At 37.9% G+C, this 22,729-nt stretch overlaps 1 protein-coding gene across 1 annotated transcript in view; it reads right to left on the minus strand.

Moving 5' to 3' along the window:
- Positions 1 to 22,729, minus strand: part of Nell2 (neural EGFL like 2) — a gene marked incomplete at its 5' end in the record, with an annotated part of 379,873 nt that overhangs the window by 303,068 nt on the left and 54,076 nt on the right. The window contains 1 exon segment of the mRNA XM_005406591.2: positions 14,249 to 14,399. Coding sequence (XP_005406648.1) covers positions 14,249 to 14,399 — 151 coding nt within the window.

Genomic DNA, 22,729 nt, shown 5'->3' on the forward strand with positions numbered 1-22,729 from the left:
ACCTTGCGCTTGCCAGGCAGGCGCTTTTGCCGCTGAGCTAAATCCCCAGCCCCTGTTTTCATATTTTAGTTCATATTGCTCTATGAACTTGATTACAAGTAGAAATGCGAAGTTTAAAAATAAGCACAATTTTTTAATGTGATTGAACAAAACTCTTTCAAAAATCTTGAATTATTTTAAGTTGGATATTGAAGAGACTGTGTCATGTATTTACATCTGTTACTAGCTAGTAGAAAACAGGCTTATTTTTTAAATAAAAAATGCACTGAACCTATCAGAAATTTTGCAAAAACTGAGAACCTATTTCATTTGTTGTTTACCAATAACAAAATGAAATGAAAAAAATTTTAAACTATAAACAGAAGACTCAGATCAATATAAGCTTAAAAACATCTCTGCAAAACTTGTGTCTACTATCTCGTATGCATTCTGATTTTCCTTTTACAAAAGTCTGTGATATTTTATTTCAGTACAAAGCTATCAAGAGAAAGGAAGAAATGCTAAGCAAATCACAGTTACGGGAAAATGATGTTATTTTTCCTGTATTTCATTCACACACACGAATAAATTCCAATAAGATAAGATGTACAAGTTAATTTTAAAATGCCTTATGTGGGGAATGCAAATATACACGGAAAATAAGATATAAAAAAGCTTGAACTATGATTTTATAGGAATATAAATTTACATAAATACATATTTCTCATATTTGATACTACCAGAAAATGAATGTGGAATAATCATGTGTCAGTTTTTAATTTTATCATTTTACTCATACCGCTAAGAAGCAACTGTATCTAGTATAGTTGGGAAGGGCCAGTGGATGTTAGGTAGGTAAAGGTCTGATGCAGAAGAGGATACTGAAATAAAATTGGTCTATCTTCCCCATAAAATACAATGAAAGGAAAAGGGAAAATATAAAAGATAAACTGCCCATGCAACAAGGTGATCAGGTGAGTGAGGTAACAGCACCCGGTAGGACAGACTGACACAATGTGCCTCCCGACTGGTGCAGGGAGAAGAGCCAGCGTCATTTCTATGTTTCCTGACATCAATGAGTGGCCTGCGTGACATGTAAACATTGTATGAATTAAGACCGAGGGTCAGCCTATGAGAGGAAGGACCTATGCTTCCAAGGCCATAAGTATACTAGGGACAGGAAAGGCTGGAAGTGCTCCAGAATGAAGAGGATGATAATAAACGACAACCAAATGCAATGCATGCTCTTGAATACAACCAAGAAAGAAAAAGATACATTGTTCAGACAGTTGGTAAGATTTGAATGAGGTTTGCAGATTGGATGACATTGGAGTGCAGAGTCGCTTTCTTGATTGGAAGGGTATAGAAGACTACATGAATATATAGGAAAGGACACATGTTATAATAACGCATGCTCTGCAATACTTAAAGGTCATGCAGTGTTTCATTAGTAAAAAGCATATTGAAATAAGAGATAGAGAGAGATGGAATAAATGAGATAAAAATATTCCCAACAGGAGAATCTGGTAATAGGAAGACTCCTTGGTATTTTTCTTGTAACTTTTCAGTAGATTTGTAACTACTTGAAAGAAATTTTAATTAAAATCAAACAGTCCAGAAAAGCTACAGCTTATATGCACAATATATGACTGAGAGTAAACTGATACCCTTATAATATAAACAGGTCTTACAACTGTGCAAAAAATACACTCAAAAATGGCAAAGCACATTTACAAATAAATTCTCAATTGAGAAACACCAACAACTTACTAACAAATATTATAAAAACTATTCAAATTCATTAATATTCAAAGTTGTAAATTTTACAAGTTATAGTCATTGTTCAGATATCATATTAGCAAAATATTATTCTAAACATAATGGTCTAAGTGTATGTATATGTGAACTAGGGTGTAAGTGTGCAAGTATGTAGTTTGAAATTTAAGTCACTTGCAAAGTAAATTGTTTTCTTGTAGTTCACTCAAAACATTACCTACTCGCCTTTTGGTGCTACTCAGGGCACTTTTACTGGCTACATTAAACTTACTCAGTAATTCACATATGCTGTGGGCTACCTGGTATCCTCAAGAATATGCCATTTCATGATCAAATGTTTTACAACACCCAGAGTTTTAAGTAACTAAGGCTAAAGTATACAGAAAGATGACAACATGTCAATCATCATCCAAAAGGATAAAAATCACTGAAAAGAGAGGGAAAAATGAATGACTCAACTGCTTATGATACAAATCAATACATAGTTTCAACCACAAAAAAATGAGACTGCTCTCCAAACTCAATGACACTCAAGTGTACACAACAAAGAAAGATTTTTTTATGTAATACACCATCATCAATAAACACAGCATAATATTTCACCTAGATTTTTATTAAAAGGTTTGCTTCTAATCATAACTAAATGAAATAATAAATGTAAAATTAGTTTAATTCTATTACCTGGATAATAAATTTTAATGAGCCTTTGGTAAAAAGGAACTGATCAAGGACCTAAAGAGAATTTGAGGGGGCTGGGGATTTAGCTCAGCAGCACAGTGCCTGCCTGGCAAGTGCAAGGTCGTGAGTTCGATTCCCGGTACTGGAAAAAAAAACCCAAAAACAAAAAAAAAAAAAAAAGAGAGAGAATTTGAGTTTAGTCTTCATACCAAAGACTTAAAGGAGAAGTTTTAATGCCAAAGAGTTAAAGTCCAGTATATTACAACAATCCCTCAACATTCATCTTGGAAAAGAATGTTGAAATGTCAGTGCATGCCACTGTATATCAGATCAAACTTTGACAGTATATTGAAAATATTGTTGTTATATTCCGAGTTGAACCTACAGACACTTTATCAGAAAGTCAAAAGAGAAAGCAATTTAAATACTATGTAAGATGTTACTTTGGATACAAAAAATGTATTTTTCTAGTAACATGGTTGTAACAGAAAAATAAAGATCATACCTTGCTAGGAGCATAACCTGTAAGATTTGTAGGAATAATTCTAATAAAGTAGATATATTTTCACAGGAAGATATAAGATATATGAAAAAAGAGAATAAATAAACCATATCTCTCTACAAGAAGTCTGAATATCATAAAAATGTTAATACATGTTAACTTATAAATGTAAGGCAATTCCAATACAAATCGCAATATATTTTTATATAAGTTAACAAACTGATTCTAGGCTTTATATCAAAGAAGGAAGTTTCAAACAGTGAAAATGTCTCAATAGCAAGAACAAAGAGACTTGAACTATTAGATATCAGGTTTTTAACATCGTAATAATCAGAATGGTATGGTTTTTCTGCAGAAGTCAACAAAAAGATTACCAGCTGTATTATGTACATGTACCCACTTGCCAACATGATTATAAACTTCATGTACTGCAAATAAGTGCTAAAAAAAATATTAGTAGAGAAGAATCTAGGTCCCACAAAGAGAGCTCTTAGCAGTGATGAAAATTTGATTATAAATCTGTGAGAAAAACAATGGGCTACTGGATAAATGACATCAGCACCACCAGTGTAAACAGCTGAATAGTAGATACTCATACCTATATCTAAGTCCAAAACATCACTTTATTTTTATTAGGTAGTACCCAGGGGCATTTAAATAAGCCCTTCTTTGAGTACTAAATGGCAGATTAAAAGGAAATGTAAAATGTACATGTGCTATTATCACCATTCCAGATCCCCCAAGCAAAATAGCAGGAAAAGACTCCAATATTTACTTGTATGTCTATTGTATAGAATTCATTGTGAAATCAAATACTGTGCTGAAATAATCTGCCCTTTTGTGCTCGAGTCCCATGACATAAATTCTTCAATAACCAAAGAAGAATGTTCAAAAGCATTTTTAAACTATTCTATTCGTACATGTTTGCAGTACATGAAGTTTACATTCGTCTTGAGGAGTAGACAAATGCACGTAACGAATCTTGATTCATCTCAGTCCCCCTCCGCTCCACACCCTCATCCCTCCTCTGTCGCTAGATCCCCTGTCCCTATTTTCATCAGTACTGCCACATTTGCTTCAGTTCAGGTTCGTGACATGTAACGATCGCATTCGCTGTATCTGGTACATGTACGTGACGCACCTTAAGACTTCTTATGTTCCCTTCCCCTCCTCACTTCCCTCTCACCCTCAGTCTCGGGGACCCCTTCCCATGTGCAGATCTAGCTCCCGGACAAAGCTTTATCAGTCACTTATTTTTCTCCTTATCTGTGCTTTGCGTTCTTCAAAGGAGAGAAACCAAAACCAGTAGCATTTCTCTGACTTTGAACGATTACCCAAACTCACGCTAAATTTAGTTTCATTTTATATATGTTACCACAAATTTCTCAAACAGCATTTAAAACTTTTCCTTGAATTTTCTAATGGATTTTTATTTTGTTTTTGAGAGGAAAACATGCTTCTCTCTCTCTCTGTTATTAACATAATCCAAGCCTTCAAATATAGAAATAGAATTGATTTCACTACATATCAATTAAGAAAATTTAGTACACAAAAAACATAAAAACTTTAAAACAATGAAAGATACAGACAATAAATACTGAATATCCTTATAAAATGGAGTTCATTTAAATCCATGAGAAAGGAAGAAAAATGAACAGTTTATAGAAATACACAATTTATAAAATAAAGACATGTATGAGTGGCAAACAAAAAATTTGAACCTCGGGGCTGGGGATTTAGCTCAGTGGCAAAAAGCGCCTGTCTGGCAAGCGCAAGGTCGCGAGTTCGGTTCCCAGTACCGGAGAAAAACCAAAAAAAAAAAAAATTTGAACCTCACCAACAAAGTGATACTTTTCACCTACTGAATTGGCAATTTTTAAAATCATTGTTGAAGAAAGAGGGTGAGTATTTTGCTGATGAGACTATAATGTATTAAAATTTTTTAAAAATCTGTAATCATACATATAAATAGTATGAAATGTATAAATACAAGAAATTTCACATCTATATTTACATCTTTATCTATAAATCTACCAAATACCCTAAACCCTGCAAGTAAACACACAAGCAGTACAAACAGAAATAGCCATACTGGTTTATGATAGTCAAGATCCATTCCATTTTTGTTGTTGTTGTTACTGGGAATCGAACTCACAACCTTGCGCTTGCCAGGCAGGCACTGTGCCACTGAGCTATATCCTGTGCTCAAGGTCGATTCTAATTCATCACTTTCCTGTTTGGATTGTTTAGTGGCCATGGCATACAGCTTGCTATACATTTTAAATATCAACCCTGAGTAAAATATTTTACATTTGAGTAGTGTGGGGGTTTGAGGATCTACATTTTAAAAATGTGTACATTGAAAAACTGTAATGTGAAAATAGTTGTTTATCTAAGTGCATTACTGGTACAAAAATAAACCAATTTCTGAAACACAAAAGAGAACAAATAATTAATTTTTAACATACATGTAACATTTCATTTCAGATGAGGGTGGAAGAAGTTAAAAATTACTGCCTATTTGAAAAAATATGCAAAGCCTTTTACCTATGTTAAAGTAAATCCTGATCTCAGGATAGGAAAAATTACTTTAAACAAAGAAAGAAAGATAAACGGAAAGTAATTGAAAGACCAACCAAGTAATATGCATGAGTTACATTCAGAATACAAAAAAGTTTCTTAAGGAACAAAATGACATTTACAGGAAAGTTTCAACGCTTAAGAAAATGAGAATGAGGAATAAACCTCTCAAAGTTAAACATGTCAAAAATGGGGAAAGTTACAAAGTCACAAGTCCTAAACACCAAAAGAACTAAAATAACAACTTCAAATTTTCCATTCCCAAGTACATATTTAGAAAAATTTGAAATCCTTAGACATACCTGTTAAGGCCAACAAAAAAAGTAGCGGGCTGATCATTCAAAGCCATATGGGCCAGTTATTCCTACTTGTTATGGTTGATACATTGTGTCAACTTGGGGAGTATAGAGGTTTGGCTAAGCAACTCAGCAGGAAGCCAGAGTGCTTACTTTGTATACATCCTGAGCCTGTGGAAGAGGAAGGCATGGAGATTATGTGAGAGCTACACACCCCTTAGGTGGGGGTAGCCTGTTTACAATGTAAGGGAGGGAAAGAGGCTGCCTGCCGCCATTCTGCACTTTTGCTCTGGCTGCTTTGCTGTTCGGCTGCCATTCCCCCCTTTGCTCTTGTTGCTTTGCTATCTTCTGCCTTGGAGCCAGCCAAGTATGGACTGAAACCTCCACAAATTGTAAGCTAAATAAACCTTTCCTTCCTTAATTTGGGGCATTGGGTATTTTGTCTCAGCAACGAGAGAAAAGTAACTAAGACACTACTGAATAATTGTCCTTTACTGTCATTTAAGAAGAAATGACATGGCAGCACAGAAATGAAAAGCATAAAAACATCCCAGCAGGAACACCAAGTTCTTTTCCTCGACACCATTGCCTGTACGACAGCTACACACTGGCAGAGCTCCTTGGAATAAAGAAGGCAGACAGGAGAGGGGTCGCAGATACTCAGACATGATAACTGGACATGGTCAAACAGAATGGAGACCTGGAACTATCTCTGGTCCTCTCCGATCCTTTCTGGGGAGGTCAATACCAAACATGTTATGGGAGTAAATATGGGTTAGTCCGTCTATGAGCTGCAGTAGCAGCAGCTAACTGAAGTATTCTCTGTCTCTGCAGACAGAGTGGAAAGTTGACAGGAAGGAAAAGAACAACGGCTTGCGTCTTTCAGCATAAAAGATGAAATATGTCAACACAGGCTTCTCCCCATAGAGTCACCGACATACAAATTTGACACATATATTAAATATAACAAACCCTATTTGTTTTCTGTGTCTTCACTTTAATTCCATTTCTCTGGTGAGCACCTCACTGTGTTTGGTTGGTAATGATGCAAGTGTGTGTTTCACCACACTAAAAAAGACGTACATATACAGCAACTTTCTTAATAATAGCAAATGGCATTAAACTATGCATTAGAGGCTCCATTTTGTTAGAGACAAATAATGATATAAAACACTTTATGAGAATAAATTCTAAGTAACTTTTTAAATCATGTCGAACTTGGAGTTTAGAGTTTTAATTTTTAAATCCTATTATCTTTAATGGTATTTATTAAATAAAGTGCAACCAAAAAGTAGAGTGTAGTAGCTTGTATGACAGTCTGTTAATTTCACCCATAATAAACAAAGTCATCTTTTAGTTCAGAACCATTAAGCCAAGTAAATACTGCCAGCAAGTGTAATTTGTACTTACTAATGTCGAGAAAGAAAAATGGCTTAATACAAGACAAGCACTCACAAATATAAAGATACATTTTATCAACCTCATACATAGCTACAGTCTCACTGACCAGAATGTGTAATTATTAAGACAGTAGGAAAAAATATCATTCTTTCACTTCAAGCTTATTAATACAGATGATGGCGAACTATGACAGTTTTATATTTATTTGTAGTTATTGCCACAAATTATTTCCATGTATGCCATCATGCATCCAAAGTTGGATGCATAAATAATCATAGAATATCAGGAAAAATCTAATAATAAAATCACAGGAACTAATTTATCTATCTAAATCCCAAGATTATTTTAAATAAAGAAGAAATGCTATGAAATACACACCACAATCCAAATAACTACACCGAATTTGTACCAAGTGATAACAAAAAGTTGTATTTATCCTGAAGAAACTGCCATTTTGGAAAACGTGAAACAAGGAAACAGAGATGGAGAGAAAATTTCTCATTTCTTTTTACTGATAAACACATTCTAGCTTTTATACTGAGCCTTTACCTCTTTCGCATTTCTTTTCCTCTGTATAAGTGAATCAGTATCTTGAAATTATTCCCTATTTTTTATTCTTTGCCTTTAGAAACACAGTACTGTAGACAGAAAATTGTAATGATGAGAAGAATCTGATCATTTTGAGTGTCTTAGTTATTGCAGATGAGTGCCCTACATTACTGTCTGTTAATTTTAGGTAATGATAGACAATGTCTAAACATACATAGAAATGACCAAAGAACCAACAATCCTTTCACACTGTGCTCACAAAATTTTAATACTAGCCTCTCTTTAAAGAACACCGTTTGAAACAAACATCTCCGACTGGCGGTCAAAAAAGCCTTTGCCCACAGTACCCCAGGGCACTGTTCATAAGGGTCTCGGTACTTTTATAATTATGCCACTTTGAAGCTGTGTGTCAGAGCTACGGTTTGACGTATACCCTCTTCTAATTCCTAGCTTCTGTGATCGTCTGCCCTCCTCATTCTGTCTTGTTCTCAGCTCACTTCCGGTGCCCCAGAATCCAGAGCATCTCCACTAGTGTCAGATGTCCAAACCAACAAAGTTGTGTGATTAGGTTTCCAGTTTAACACAGCGGCTGAGATGCTGCAGTAGAACTCATTACAGGTGTCATTATCCTCTAGGAACTTGACTTATAGCTGTTTCATGGTAGTAGCTTCCAGTAAGTGAATTCCTCACACTGGAGCCAATGATACTTCAGGACAGATTAGCAAGCCTGCACCAATACAGCAGTATGAACATTCTCCAGGCCTATTGTCCACCCCGATGAAAACTGCAAGGCGCCTATCAGGATTTCTAGTGCAATCCTGATGATATTTCTTTCGAGCTTCACTCATTTCTTCCTTCAGCAAATATTTATTTAGCATCTAACCATGTATGACACCACAATAGCTGTGATTAAATTTACAAATTTAATGTGCAGTCCCTGACAGTTAAAACCTTAAAATCTTAAAGGAATTGTGATCAAATATGTAAAATTTTACACAATCAAGTTCACCTAACAATAGGACTTAAAAGCTGCATCCCAGAGTGTTAATGGTAGTTATCTTTAGATGCCAGGATTTCTGGCAGTGGTGTGCTAATAAAATGTTCAATAATTGGCTCTGTGTTCATCAGAGAAATAAACCTAAGACATCAGCTAATTTATCCATTGGTATAGGGAATACAGTAGAAGGAAAATATAACAACAAAGGAGTACTAAAAGAATATATTTTTAAAAGCTGTGCACTGTTGCTTTTGCTGGTTTCCATATTTTGCTGATTTTCATTTCACAGTCTATTTTCAATCTACCAATTAATGTCAACCAGCTCATGAAGTTTTAACTGTTGAAGCCCAGGGTGCCAGCTGGCCCCATCATACCACGATTAGATGAGCTCTATTTTCTTTTATACATTTTTCATTTCAAAATGTCTTTAATGACAATAACGGTCTCCCCCAAGAACAGACCCTGAATAGCAGGGAACAAAGATGGAGGGAGATTTATTTTCCTCTTCATATCCTGCTGTGCCTTTTAAGTTTTGAATCATGGGATATATTACCCACTTGAAAAAAAAATTTCAATTTCAAATTATCTCACTAAGTATTTGTCAGTGTTATCTCACTAAGTAATTGCGATCAAAAGAAGTAGATGATGTTCTTCATGTCTGAATATGTAATTATGTGATTATTCATATATGCATACACATGAAACATTTAAATAATAATATACCTTATATATTAGAATGTCAAAAGGAATGACGCACATTTTATAAATGCATTGGGAACTAATGGAAAAAACAATGCAAATTGGAAAGATCAGGAACGGATTCATTGAAATAGCAGGGGAATTGTGAAATATGAGCAAGATTTGCACAAGCAGATAAAAAAAAAGAGGTGACAGTCCCTCCCTTCCCCCTGCTCGGTTTGATTATAGGCTTCATGATAGCCAGGGTCTCACTGCAATTAGTTTCGTGCAGAAAAGACTAGAGCCAAGAGCTGGTATAAGGGGGAGAGGGACAGTCTCACATCATCTCTAGTAATAATATTAATGTTTATCTAGTGCTTGTTCTCTGCAGACACTTTGTAATCTCACTCACAGAGTTTAAATTCACAAGTTCTTGCTCTTCAGCTTTCTACTAGAGAGGCAGAAACGTGGGCTCAAAAGAAGCACCCTGAGCACACCCTCATGCCACCATTCAAGAAGAATTAGGAAAATGGGCATCCGTTGGCATTAGCAAGCAGAACAGCTCTAATTATTGTGAATTACAAAAAACTTACTACAAGACCTGAACTAATCACTGCCATTAGAGGTGACCGAGTTACACAGAGAAAAGCAATTTAGGTGGAATACCAAGGTTTCACACAGAAGAGACTCCTGGCATACTGAACAGGAAAACTTGATTGTACAGGACTGTCGCACACATTACTGCAGCAAATAAAGGCACTACTGCTTCACCGATTGCTGCGCCTAGATGCATGCTAAATGGATCACTGTAATTGTTTTTTCCTGAAGTACACTGTGGTATGATGCAACTAGCCACCAGAAAACCCTCTGAACTTTTCTAAGGATCCTCAGTGCATTTTGCATAAAAGGCCATACGAGAAATGTGTCTCTGGTCTCAGCTCCAAGAAGAGCAGCATTTTCTGTACCATTTAACTAGGTTTCTATTTGTTTTCTCTTTTCTCTGTTTCACATACTTTATCTTATCCCATAGATCTCTCTATAAACCAATTGCTACAGTTTAGATCTAAAATATCCCCCCAAAAGTCTCATATATTTACAGGAGGGGCTTTTAGAAAGCAACTGGATTAAAGGCCACTACACTCATGAGTGAGTTAATCCACTGATAAGTCTTCGTGCTGGTAGAAGGGCAGGCATCACTGGAGGAGTGGGTCCACTAGTGGGTGGGTGTGTTCCTGGCCCCAGGACCTTCCTTCTCACTTTCTCTACTGCCACGGGTTCAGCGGCTTTCCTGCACTATGACAAAATGCCACTTCTGCCTGGTAGCCACTCAGCCTCAGACTAAAGCCCCACCATAGTGTGAGGCAAATTACACCTCTCCTTTTCTAAACTGTGGGTGTCAGACGTTTTAACTCAGGAGTGGGAAACTGACTATTACAACACTTCATTTTTTGTGAAAGAGTAGAGAACAAACAAAAAAATTTCCTGGAAATCATGAACCTTTTCAATAGCTAAGTAAGGATAAATAAGCAAGGGAAGAAAGGTAACTTCAGCAATAGTAACAAGAAAGCAATACAAACTGCAATGCATGGTCCGTTGGGTGATAGGAGGCTAGGAGATATCAGAGTGGTAAAAACAGTAGACCTAAAAATCAGATGAAGTGGGTTTGGCTCCTGACCCTGTTATTAATTAGGTAGGTGTTGCTGTGAAAAAAAAAAAAATAGGCAGAAGAGAACCTAGGCTAAGGATCTCCCATAAACACTGTTACGGTTTGTGTCTGGATGTGCCCCCAAAACCTCATGTAGTTGTGTCTTGGACTTCTAGAGTTTTTTGATTGATTCATGGTCCAATGTTGGGATCATGGATGTGAGTGCTACACCTGCCCTGGGGTGGACAGCTTGCATACATTGTAAGCGAGAGAAAGAGGCTGCTTGCCACCACTCCTCCCTTTTTGTTCTTGTTGCTTTGCTGTTCTGTCACCATGAACGGCTGCCCTCTGCCATGTGCCACTCTGCCTTGGAGTCAACCAAGTATGGACTGAAACCTCCACAAACTATAAACGAAATAAAACTTTCCTTCCTTAATTTAGGGCCTCAGGTATTTTGTCTCAGCAAGGAGAAAAAAGTAACCAAGACAGACACTGAGATGGCATAGTACACAGGTTCAACAGCCTGGCTCTACAACCATAAAATCTGAATTTAAGCCCCACTCCCACTCACTATTCTGAACTCTTTTACAACACTTCTGAGTCTTGTTTTTCTCATCTGTAAAATGAAAAGGACAGTGCTCACCTTGTGTGTCTATGGAACCTCTGTAGATTATTTTTCACTAAGAACATCAAGCACTGTATATGGATTTACAAAGGAGGAATCTGAGGTACAAAAAAAGTGAAGCAATGTGCATAACATCACAAAGCCAACAGGTGGTAAACTATCCCTGGAATATACAGAGTCGACACTCTTAACCACTCCTGAATACTAATGATAAAACGAACTAAGGCAAGCACTGTGCCTGACACATGGCAGCCTTTAATGGTTGTTCGCTTACTCAGAAAGTAAAACTCAATTATTTTCTATGTAATGGAAATATATACTGTATCTCAGTGTGGCATTTGTCCAATACATTTTATCAGATTTGTGAAAGCTACAAAGGTAAGAGGAACCAATAAAATAAGAAATAGAAAATGTGAGAGCTGAGCACACAGGTCTATGTATGATCATATTCACCTCACTGTGATATTATTCCTTAAGTTTAAAAATTGAGTTAAAAATTAGGAATTGACTGAGCAATATATGACATATCTACACACATAGACAAAAAGACTGCATTAACATATAACACTATTCTATTGTTTTCTTTTTTACTATAAGGTTTATGTGAGCTTTTCTACTTCATTACACTTGTCATTTTCAAACTTTCTACAATAAAAACATATTTCCATAAAAATTTCAAAACTGTTTCAATTAAAATAAGAGAATACAAAGCCTTACATATAACCCTGATAAATATACTGCATAATAAGAATAAGAAAGGATCTGCCTGACAGCAAGTCATCTGATGAAGGTCAGGTGGTATTTCACCTGTCTACATCTGTACAAAGCTTAAAATGCTAAGAAAAATTTCAAACCATTTTCGTAAATACAGTTGGAAAGTATATGCCAATTACAAGAGATCTGTGCTGGTCACACATGTGTACAGTTACTCCATTCATTTCTGGAGACCAACAGAAACACTGACCATCGGGAACTCAAATAAATGAGGGCAACAAACTAACGAAGTCTTCAAGCCTCAAGAGGAGCAGGTGGAGTTACTAGTTACTACGGACACAAGAGGGGTAAAAAAAGAAGCAGCAGTAGCCATCCCATGTGTAAGTAATACTGTCTGGATGAAAGCTGAATGAATTACTTATCTTTACAAACAAAACAATGAAAGAAAATTATTACAGGAAGGAAAAATCTAGTGTGCAAAATAAAGAGATTTTCTTAATAAGTAGAGATAATCAGTAATAAATCAGGTTGCTCTCCAAAAGAAATACTCTTCATTTATTATATGTGACTCATGTTACCTAAAAACACAACCAACATGGGAAGAGGCCCAGTGCTGTAAGCACAGCGCTCACTTGTTCTCAATCACCTGAAGAGGCATTCCCTCCCTGGGACCAGGGGAAAGCCCAGTGACCCTCTGGAACTGGAGCCTCACTGCCTTTCTCACTCACCTGGAAGGTCTTGAGCTACCCACCAGGATGACATCCTTCCTTCCAACACAGGCAAGGATGTGGGAAGAATGGGACCTAAGTGAGGGGCCTGAGAAATTTTCCTTTGGAGTTAAAGGTAGAATAAGATGGGGCCACCCAGGCCCAGACAGCAAGGCAGACAGAGTGTGCCTAAGAACCTTCCTCTGTAAATCACTCGCTATAGTTTGCTCTACTTACACATGTGCTTGTGTTTGCCTTTCAGCAATTAGCAAAGATTTGCAAAGTTCCAGGCAACATCACCTCTTAAGCAAAAATAAAAAGGTTTCTACACACACTTGACCAGGTTCATTAAAGCTATTATACATGTAAAACATATTAGGTATAAAATTCTTTATGCTTCACAACAACCTACTAAGCTGATACTATTATTATCCCAGTTTACAGAGCCACAGAGGTTATATGCCTTACTCAAGGTCCACAGAATACAACTGCGGTCATTCTTTCAGAAAAGAGCCATTGTAAGGTATGTGGTATTACTTAGCAGCAATACATGTATATGAATGAACGTTTCCTTCCTCCACCCTCCTTCTCACTCTTACACCCACCAGCTCTCTTAACGATGTTTCTACATATGAGAGAAGGTAGAAGGTACTAGAAAGTAATTTTGTTCAACACACATCCAGGAATACAGCTGTAGCTGCTGAAGTCTGTGAGATAGAAAAGAAGTTATCTGTCAGCAGTTAAAATTATAAGACTATTAAACTCTAAACCCAACAATTTCCCAAAGAAAGAGAATGTGGTAGTTTGTGGGCACTGAGACGAACGAAAGAGCAGTAAGCTTAGCCTTAACACTGACGACGACACCTCTTGAGAAATACAGAAATCAACAAATTTGTTTCAGGAACGGTGACTTCTGCATGGCCTCAGCAGCCTAAAAAGCGATGGTTTCCACTACTTTTATGCGGATCTCAATATGTGTTTGTGATGTTACACAACATAACAAAATCACTCTGTTTAAAACCCATCCTGAAGATACACCATAGCTTCCTTTGTTTACTTCTCTTTAATATATTTACTGAACAATATAGCAAAAACACGGAAATCCCAGCAGTCACACTTACCTATGATCCAAATGGTGAAGGGAAAGAATAACTCCTGAATTTAAGTGCGTCTGTTTCAGGGTCACCAAAATGGTAAATTCGTGTTTATTTCTCAGCTTCTGAAAAAACTTCTCAGCTGTAGCAGTGGATGCCTTTATACTTCTGGGAGTATCTAAAAAAATACATAAATATTTGTAAGGAATCAACTAGAATTTGTCTGTATGAAGTATATTTTAACATCTTCGAGAATCCCGAAGTATAAATTAAAGAGCAAAATAAAAAACAGGTAATAGAAAGCAGGGGGACAGTTCTTTCACCAATGGGAGGGGATAAACAGATGACAGGAAAATGAAGGGCCAGGAACAACTGTGTGTGCACGTACCAGCTCCCCGTGATGAAAATAATCATTGTGCACCGCAAACATGTACTAACAAAAAATTTAAAAATCCAACATCTTTTAAAAATCTTTATCAAGTGGTAACTGATGAATACCAAGGTTCAGACTTGATAAATTCAACAGGATTTTATAATATTGATATTATATATATTCAATAAATTCTTACATATATATTTCATATATCTCACAGGACAGTGGAATCATAGGAACTCAAGGAGTCTTGTTTCCGGAAGTGTGTTTTAAATGCCAGCTTATTTGGAGAAGTGCACGTCCGGCTTTCTCCTTACATACTTCCTGTGTGGGAGAAACCCCAGCCATATCACTATCAATGACGAGCAGAAAGATGAACTTCCTAGAATAAGGCAGAATTGACCACTGGAGCCATTTAGCTTTTCCACACTTCCTGACAGAAAAGTAAATTTAAATCTATGTGTCATTCTCCACACTGATGTCTTTCGCATAAGACTTGCTACAAATAGATTTTTTTGAAAAGATCAGTGAAATTAGTCACTCTCAGCCTTCTGGGTAGTGGATAAGATCAAATTACCTCACCGTATTTTTGAAAGCAATGCATAGACCTTAATTCACATTCTCTTATTTCCAGGCTTAGAGAAAGTCTAACCAAGGAAGGTTTGCCCGGAAAATGAGAAACTTTTACGCTTCGCTTTCATCACTTCATCCTCAGAAGTGAGAGGTCTCAGAAGATATGGAAGGAATAGGCAGGGATAGAAATGCATTTAGTGGACAAGAAAACCCTATCACTCAAACAACCCACTAACTCTAAGCATAAGGCTTTCTTATTTGTAGCATGTGCAGAGTTGACAGGAGTCAGAAATGAAGTTTGTGCACGGATTAAAAATCATTCTCCCCTTTTCTATACTTCAGACTAGATAATCAGTTTTCAACAGGAAAGGGCATTTGGAGAGGACAATCCTTCCTTGTTCTGGACTGTCCTGTGCATTACAGAACAGCAACATTTCTGCCCCCAACCCCACCAAGGAACCTAGTGGCACCCAACCTTCAGGTAATGCAAAAACCCAAAGAACTCCCATACATTTCCAAACACTTCCAGGCAAGCCATGCAGCAAAAACCTAGCAGAGAATCACAACCTTGTTGACAGTGTGGCTGTAGAATTAATCCGAAGTTCCCCACCATGCTAGGCCCACAAATGTATGAAACAGAAGTGCAATCACCTTATCTCTGTTCATCACCATGGATAGAGGGATTTTAAAGAAGCCAACAAGGTACTATAGAGAGATAAATAATCCAACACAATGAAATAAACGCCATCAGACAGGTAAGTCCCAAGCACTACCTTGTCACACAGGGAAAAGTAGCCAAGAGAATCTGGAGGCAAGATTCAGGAGGCAGGTGGCATTTGATCAGGAGTTTACCCAGTAGAGAAAGGAAGGAAGGGCTTTGTGATGTTATTGCAGCTGAATTAGATAGAAATATTAGAGGCAGTCAGACAGAGCCAGGCTCTCAAGGAATCAATATGGAAGACAAGATACCTTGCAAATGGAGACTTACTTGCTGTGGGCCAGACCTCAAGACAGAAGACTATGCACCCACATACCTCCCTAGGGACATCAGGGATTGATATTATAAATAAGCAGCCAGCACCTTGAAGAGTCACTGACCCAGTCCCTTACAGGAAAAGCCCCAGTTCTGTATTCATGCCTGCTTGCTACATGAGTTGCTTCCCCATTTGATCCCGATTTAATCAATTTTAACCTGAACAATTCTTATTGGCTGACAATAGTTTTGTCCATTTTTCCCCTACCTTGGACTCACCTTACCTCGTGGTTTTGCTCTATGAAAGTCCCTAGAAAAGACAGAATCTCCGGCAACCCACTTGGGCTCCCCTTCTGTCTCTCTCAGACAGAAGCTTTCTTTCACTCGATAAATATATTCTACTCTTAACCTCCATTGTTCCTAAAATTCATTCTTTAATTTTAAAGAACACGAACTCGTCCCAGATTACCTTTCAGGTTCTATTTTCCTAAAGCAATAGTTTCTCCTCGGTCTTTATCAGATATAAAATAGCTATGAAGAAGATTCCATACAGTTCCCCCTAGCTTCAGAACTTTCTACTTCCTCAAGAAAGCATACACAATATAATTCTCTGAGAATGATTGTATCTAGTGTGAACTTACACCTATTCTAATTTATACAAGATCTTCATTACTTCATTTTAATTTGGTGGATAAAAGCAAATTAAAATTAAATTATAAATATTTGTTCTGCTTCTCTTCTTCTCAGGCAGGTAGAGCTTGCGCAGCAGTCTTCCCCTGGCCAAGCAGGATGACACACGAGGATGCAAATAAGAGAAGCAGAAAAAGGACCACACGGAATGCACAAATGATGATCGCACCTACAAAAAAACCAAAAGGGGTGGCCCCGAGGGCTTGAGCAGTTGGTCTGTTCGCAAGAGAAAGGGAATTTAGACATGTGCGCCAGCTGCCTTACGAGGAAGAACTGTAGAAAAAAAGATGCTTTAAAAGGTTTTAGGGAATTTGTTGTTTGATATGCATAGAAGAACATGCATTAAATCTCCATATTATTCTCCATTGCTTTTGAAGTCAGATTTGGGGAGTTAAGCTGTAATTTTTTGTTGTTTTTCAATTTGATTTTGTTTTTAGATTAAATACACATAAAGGTTGGTCTTAAAATGAAGGGAGGAAGGGCTTCGGGGCTAGATTACAGTATCCCTAAGGATGGTGTAGGTCACCGCGGTAGAGAACATGATGAAGGAAACTGTAAGTGAAGGAAAACAATTTTTAAAATGCCTACAACAACGTGTTTTGGACAATTTTCTCTAGTGGTCGTATGGAAGAGGATTTGAAGAAAGGCAAATAGGGAAAACTCTGGAAAAGTCTGGCACTTCGGCTGATCATCTGCACTTACACTCTATTTCACATATTTTAAGCATCATTTGGACAGTCCTAAACTACCAGCACCCCATCAAACTGCTAGTTTTGACCTTGACTGGGTGACAGAGAGCTCTGGACCCCGCAGTGCTCACCAGGCTGTCCATGAGGAGGGGCCAAGCGAACACCAAGGAGCCTGAATGACCTGCACGGAGATGCTTAGGGAGCCTGCAGCACGCAACTACGCTGCAGCCCCTCGGGTCGGTGAGTGAGGTCCTAGAGTCCCTCCACCCAGTTTAGGCTTGAAGTTTATTCATTCAAACAAGACCACAGCTCAGGGCAGGATCACTTACCCCAGTCAACCTCCCTTCCCAGCTCTCTATCTTCCTGTTTTGCGCTCTCATTTACGGGAACAGAATGACTTGCCGAAAGAAGAATCCAGCATGAACACGGCCGCTAGAAGCCCTGTCTGCCGCATGCTGCAGTGATAAGGAAGACGCTATTCTCTCTTTCAATTCTGATGGATCAAGTCCACTGCACACATGTTTAAAAACTGAGACCTGCCTGGGCTTCCCACCTGGAATGGGAGTGAGGATGGCAGGCCAGCAGAAGGGGGAAACTGGACCTGAGCGCCATGCTTCAGGATGCTCTCCTGGCTTGGCCCTCCAGCCCAGGGACCCAAGACACAGGTGAAGGAAGACCTCTTAAGTGTCTCTTAATCAGTGATGGCGAACCTTTCAGATCTTTCACAGATACAAACAGCCCACGTGGCACGGTGCCAGAGGTTCGCCATCACCGCAGAGGGAGCACCTAAGGGAGTACAGGTTAGGATCACATTATAATCCTGTCTTTCACACATAGAACACTCTGGCACTCACTCTTACTTTACCCCAGTAACACTGAAATCTGTTTCTCTCCTCACAAACATGTTTTCAACTAGTCGTCACGGCTGAGTCCAGTGAGGACTGACTGTGGGCCTCAGAACTCTGAGAGGCCCTGGGATGGGTGGGAGCAGTGAGTTTCAGGACATAATTAGAAAACAGAGCCTAAGGAACATCGTCACTGGTAAACCACATGCGAAAGGTAAAAGAACAGGAGACAAACAAATCAGTCAAGTGCAGTTTCTGGCTTGCGGGATCGAGCGAAAGTGAGTGCAGTTAGAGCCCGATGGCTCCTTCGGTTCCAGAAGGGGGAATTTAACCGCCGGGGGACAGGTGCACGGAAGCGCCCAGTATGACGCTGGCACCTCAGAATCTGATCTCAAAAGAAACCCAAGTGGGAAACACAGATCTAGAAGTCATGAGAATGTGGTATCTAAAGTCATCTCTTCAGCAATCATGGGAATCACAGGAACAAAAGAAAGATAAAAGATGAACCATAGAAACACTAAATTAGTGGCACAGCCGCGACCAAATATATAAGCTACACACACACACACACACACACACACACAATGCTGTACATATGATACTATGCAACATTCTTCCTTTAAAATTGTAACATTTTCCCCTTTGGACTCACATTACATTTTGCTCTCACAAAGCTCTGGAAATACTACTACTTCATTTTTCAGTGAGTTAACTAAAAAAGGCAGGGGACAATCCCATGTGCAGAAACACCCAGCAAGTTCTGAGGAGAATGACGTCATATTTCACTGCTTCCTCGCCATGGCATCCTTTATCTAGGGTAAACTGCCGGTCATGCACAGATCCAGCGGGAGAGCCAGGAAAGGTAACTATGTAAGATAACATTTTTAGTCCCTTAAGTAACCAACAGTAGTGATTTTGAGAAAGGTCGCTTCCCCACTTGAATTTGTGTTTCCCAATTTGTGAAATTAGCATTCCTGACTGCTCTTTTCATCTCAATAATTATATAATGTTCCAAGAGACATCCAAGCTCCTTTGATTATTACTGCAAGATTCAATTCTGGTACTGGCCAGAAAAGTAAGTCAAAAAACATAAAAGAATAAATTTCTTCATTTTGTTACCATTAAAGTCTTCAGATTAAGTTAATTCAGATCTATTAAGCAATTATCAACAAAGCCTCCTCTAACAATCAAACATAAACATTAAAATATAGTGGTTAAAAGAACAAACTTTCAACTCAGAAGAACAAGGTTCCAAAAATTACACAGCTTATTAGTTGCTCCTGGCATGAAGTTAGCTATTAGGATTTTAACACTTTTCACTATTAATCTTACAATCAGTGAGACTGTAGAACCATAGCAGCTTTATGGTGATTTGTTGAGTTTATTTTCATTCTAAGTGTTCCAAAATCAGCCACAAAATTTCATTTTCCAAATTCAAAAATTGACAAGGTTTCTAGCATCAAATTCTTAATACACAATCCTGCCCACTACCCTTTTTCTAGATGACTATCAGTGCTCATTCTTTTAGGGACAAAGATCAACATAAATTTCTCTTCAAAGCAGGGCAAAGACTACAGCTTCTTCAGAGGAAAACAGGCTGGGAAAGGAAAACAGGCTTTGAAAGCAACCTCCAAGTTCTACAGAAACCTTATCAACACGTGCACACTGCACTGGGGCCTTTTCACTGGAGAAAGCTTGAGGTTAAAACTAAAATTTACCCAATGCTTTCTACTGTTATTGTACGCAAAGCCTGAAAAATCTCACTAGAAGAAATAACCAGTGGTATTTTAAAGCAATTATTAATAAATAATGAAGCAACTCAGAAGCAATAATATCAAAATATGCAGTTTTAGTCATGAGACTACTTGGATGGAGTAGTGGCTTCATATGTGGACGTAGTAATGATTTCTGTGGATTCGAGCAATGTGCTACCTATTCCCCACATACATAGTTAACAGAGGGAAAGATGGAGAGAGAGAAGGAAAGGAAGAGTGGCAAAGAGAGAGACTTACTTAGCTCTAAAACAAACTGTAACTTAATACAGTATGTACATAGTGGCAAGATGGGTGTTTACTGAAAAGAGGGTCAGACTGGCATTTTCTTTCTTTGGTCAAATTCACTTTTTACTGAGGGATAACTGATAAGATACATTAAAATGTATTTTTTAGAAAGCATAACATGATGTTTTGGTATCTATGATGAAATGTATATATAGTGACATCCGTTCATCTATACAGTGAAACGATACCACGATCAAGCTAACATCATTTTCCCACACAGTTGCCATTTTTAAATAAATGGTGAGAACATTTAAGGTCTACTCTAACCAAATTTCAAGGATAAAGTACAGTAATAGCAACTGTACACATCACGCTGTACATCAGACCTCCAGAACTCAGTCATCCCATGAGTGAAACTTTGTACCTTTGATTCGTACCTTCCCATTTTCTGCATTATCTGGACAATGACTGACCACTCTACTCCGTTTGGATGAGTTCACCTTTTTTAGATTATACACATGAGTGAGATCATACAGAGTTTGTCTCTACGCTTGGCTTATTTAATTAGCATTATGTCCTCCGGGTCTGTCCATTTTGTCATAAATAGGATTTCTTTCTTTTTTAAGGCTGAGTACTATTCTATCATATATATATATATATATATACACACACCTCAATTTCTTTATCCACTCATCCACTGATGGACATGTAGGTTTTTCCCCCATAGTTTGGCTACTGTGGGTAATGCTGCAATGCCCACAGAAGTACAGATTTCTCTTGAAGATACTGATTTCTTTAACTCTTCCAGGAAGATACCTAAAAGGGGAACAACTGAGTCAAATGAAATTTGTAGATTTAGATTTCTGAGGCATCTCTGTACTGATTTCCACAGTGCTTGTACTAGTTTACATTCCTGCCAACAATGTAGAAAGGTTCATTTTCCCCTGCAGCCTCGCCAGACTTGAATTCTTGATGACAGCCGTTCTTTCTAGGGTAAGATGGAAGCTCAGTGTTGTTTTAATTTGTATTTATACAATGGCTATTGATGTTAAGTATAAGTATTATTCCCATCTATTCACTTTGCTTGCCCATTTTTGACTAAGCTTTTATTTTTTTATTTCTTTTTATTTTATTTTATTTTTTTTGGTACTGGGAATCAAACTCAGGACCTTGTGCTTGCCAGGCAGGCACTTATGCCACTGAGCTATATCCCCGGTCCCAGCTAAAGTCTTCTACATTGGGAGGTTGGATTATCTTTAGTACTTTGTATGTTCTAGATATTAGTCTTCTGTCTAAAGAATAGCTGGCAAAATTTTTTCCCCTTCCGTAGGTTGTTTTTTCACAGTTTTTTTCTTTTGCTATGCAAAGCTTTTGTAATTTAACTTGACCCCATTTGTTGATTCTCAGAGGTACATGCATACCCATGTTTATAGCAGAACAATTCATAATAGTTAAATCCTGGAAGCGGCCATATATCCATGAACAGATGAATGGGTACAGAAAATGTCGTTATACACAGCATGGAGTACTCCGCCATGAAGATAAACCTGAGTCATTCGTAGGAAAATAAATACACCCTGAGACCATAATGCTAAGTGAAATAAATCAGACTCCCAAGCTTAAATATCACATTGTTTCTCTTCTAAGAAACCGAGAGTAAAAATGAAGAGAAAAATAAAAACTAGATAATAGGACATAGGGAGATAGATCATTCTCAGAGGAGGAGATCAAGAGAGGGAGGGAGGGGAGAGGAAAGGAAGAGATAAGGGCTGAAAAGCAAAAGAACTGGGAGGCGTTATGTACATGGACCAACTCCACAGGAGGAACGTAAACACCACGCTCTCCAGAGGGGTGCAAACAGGAAAAGGAAGGAGATCCACCCTTTCTAGACGGGTGGATCAAGGGATGGGTTGAGAGGGGAGGGAGGGAAGGAAAAGGGGATTAAAAAAAGGAATTAAGATGTGTTATGCACATGGACCAAGTTCCCACAAGGAATTCAAACATTGTACACTACACACATGTACTAATAAGCTAAAAAAAGTATGACTTTTTGAAGTATGCTAACATTTTTGTTTATTCATTAAAAATCAATACAGAACAAGTACTTCATGAAACAGAAATTTAATTACCATTGTAACAGTGGTCAAGAGGTGGATCTTTATGAGCTGATTAGGTCACAAGGGCTCTGCCATCATGAATTATGGTGAGTATGAGTGTATTAATTATAAAAGGGAAGAACTCAGTGCTGTAGCACTTACCTCTTTTCCTCTCCTCCCCCCCCCCATTCTTTCTGCTCCTTTTCTCTCTGTCTCTCTGTTTTGGTTCCCCACCATCACCATGTGATAGCTCCCATGGTGCACAGTAA

The sequence above is a fragment of the Chinchilla lanigera genome, unplaced genomic scaffold (genome assembly GCF_000276665.1).
Source record: "Chinchilla lanigera isolate Chin_1 unplaced genomic scaffold, ChiLan1.0 scaffold00099, whole genome shotgun sequence".
Taxonomy (NCBI): domain Eukaryota; kingdom Metazoa; phylum Chordata; class Mammalia; order Rodentia; family Chinchillidae; genus Chinchilla; species Chinchilla lanigera.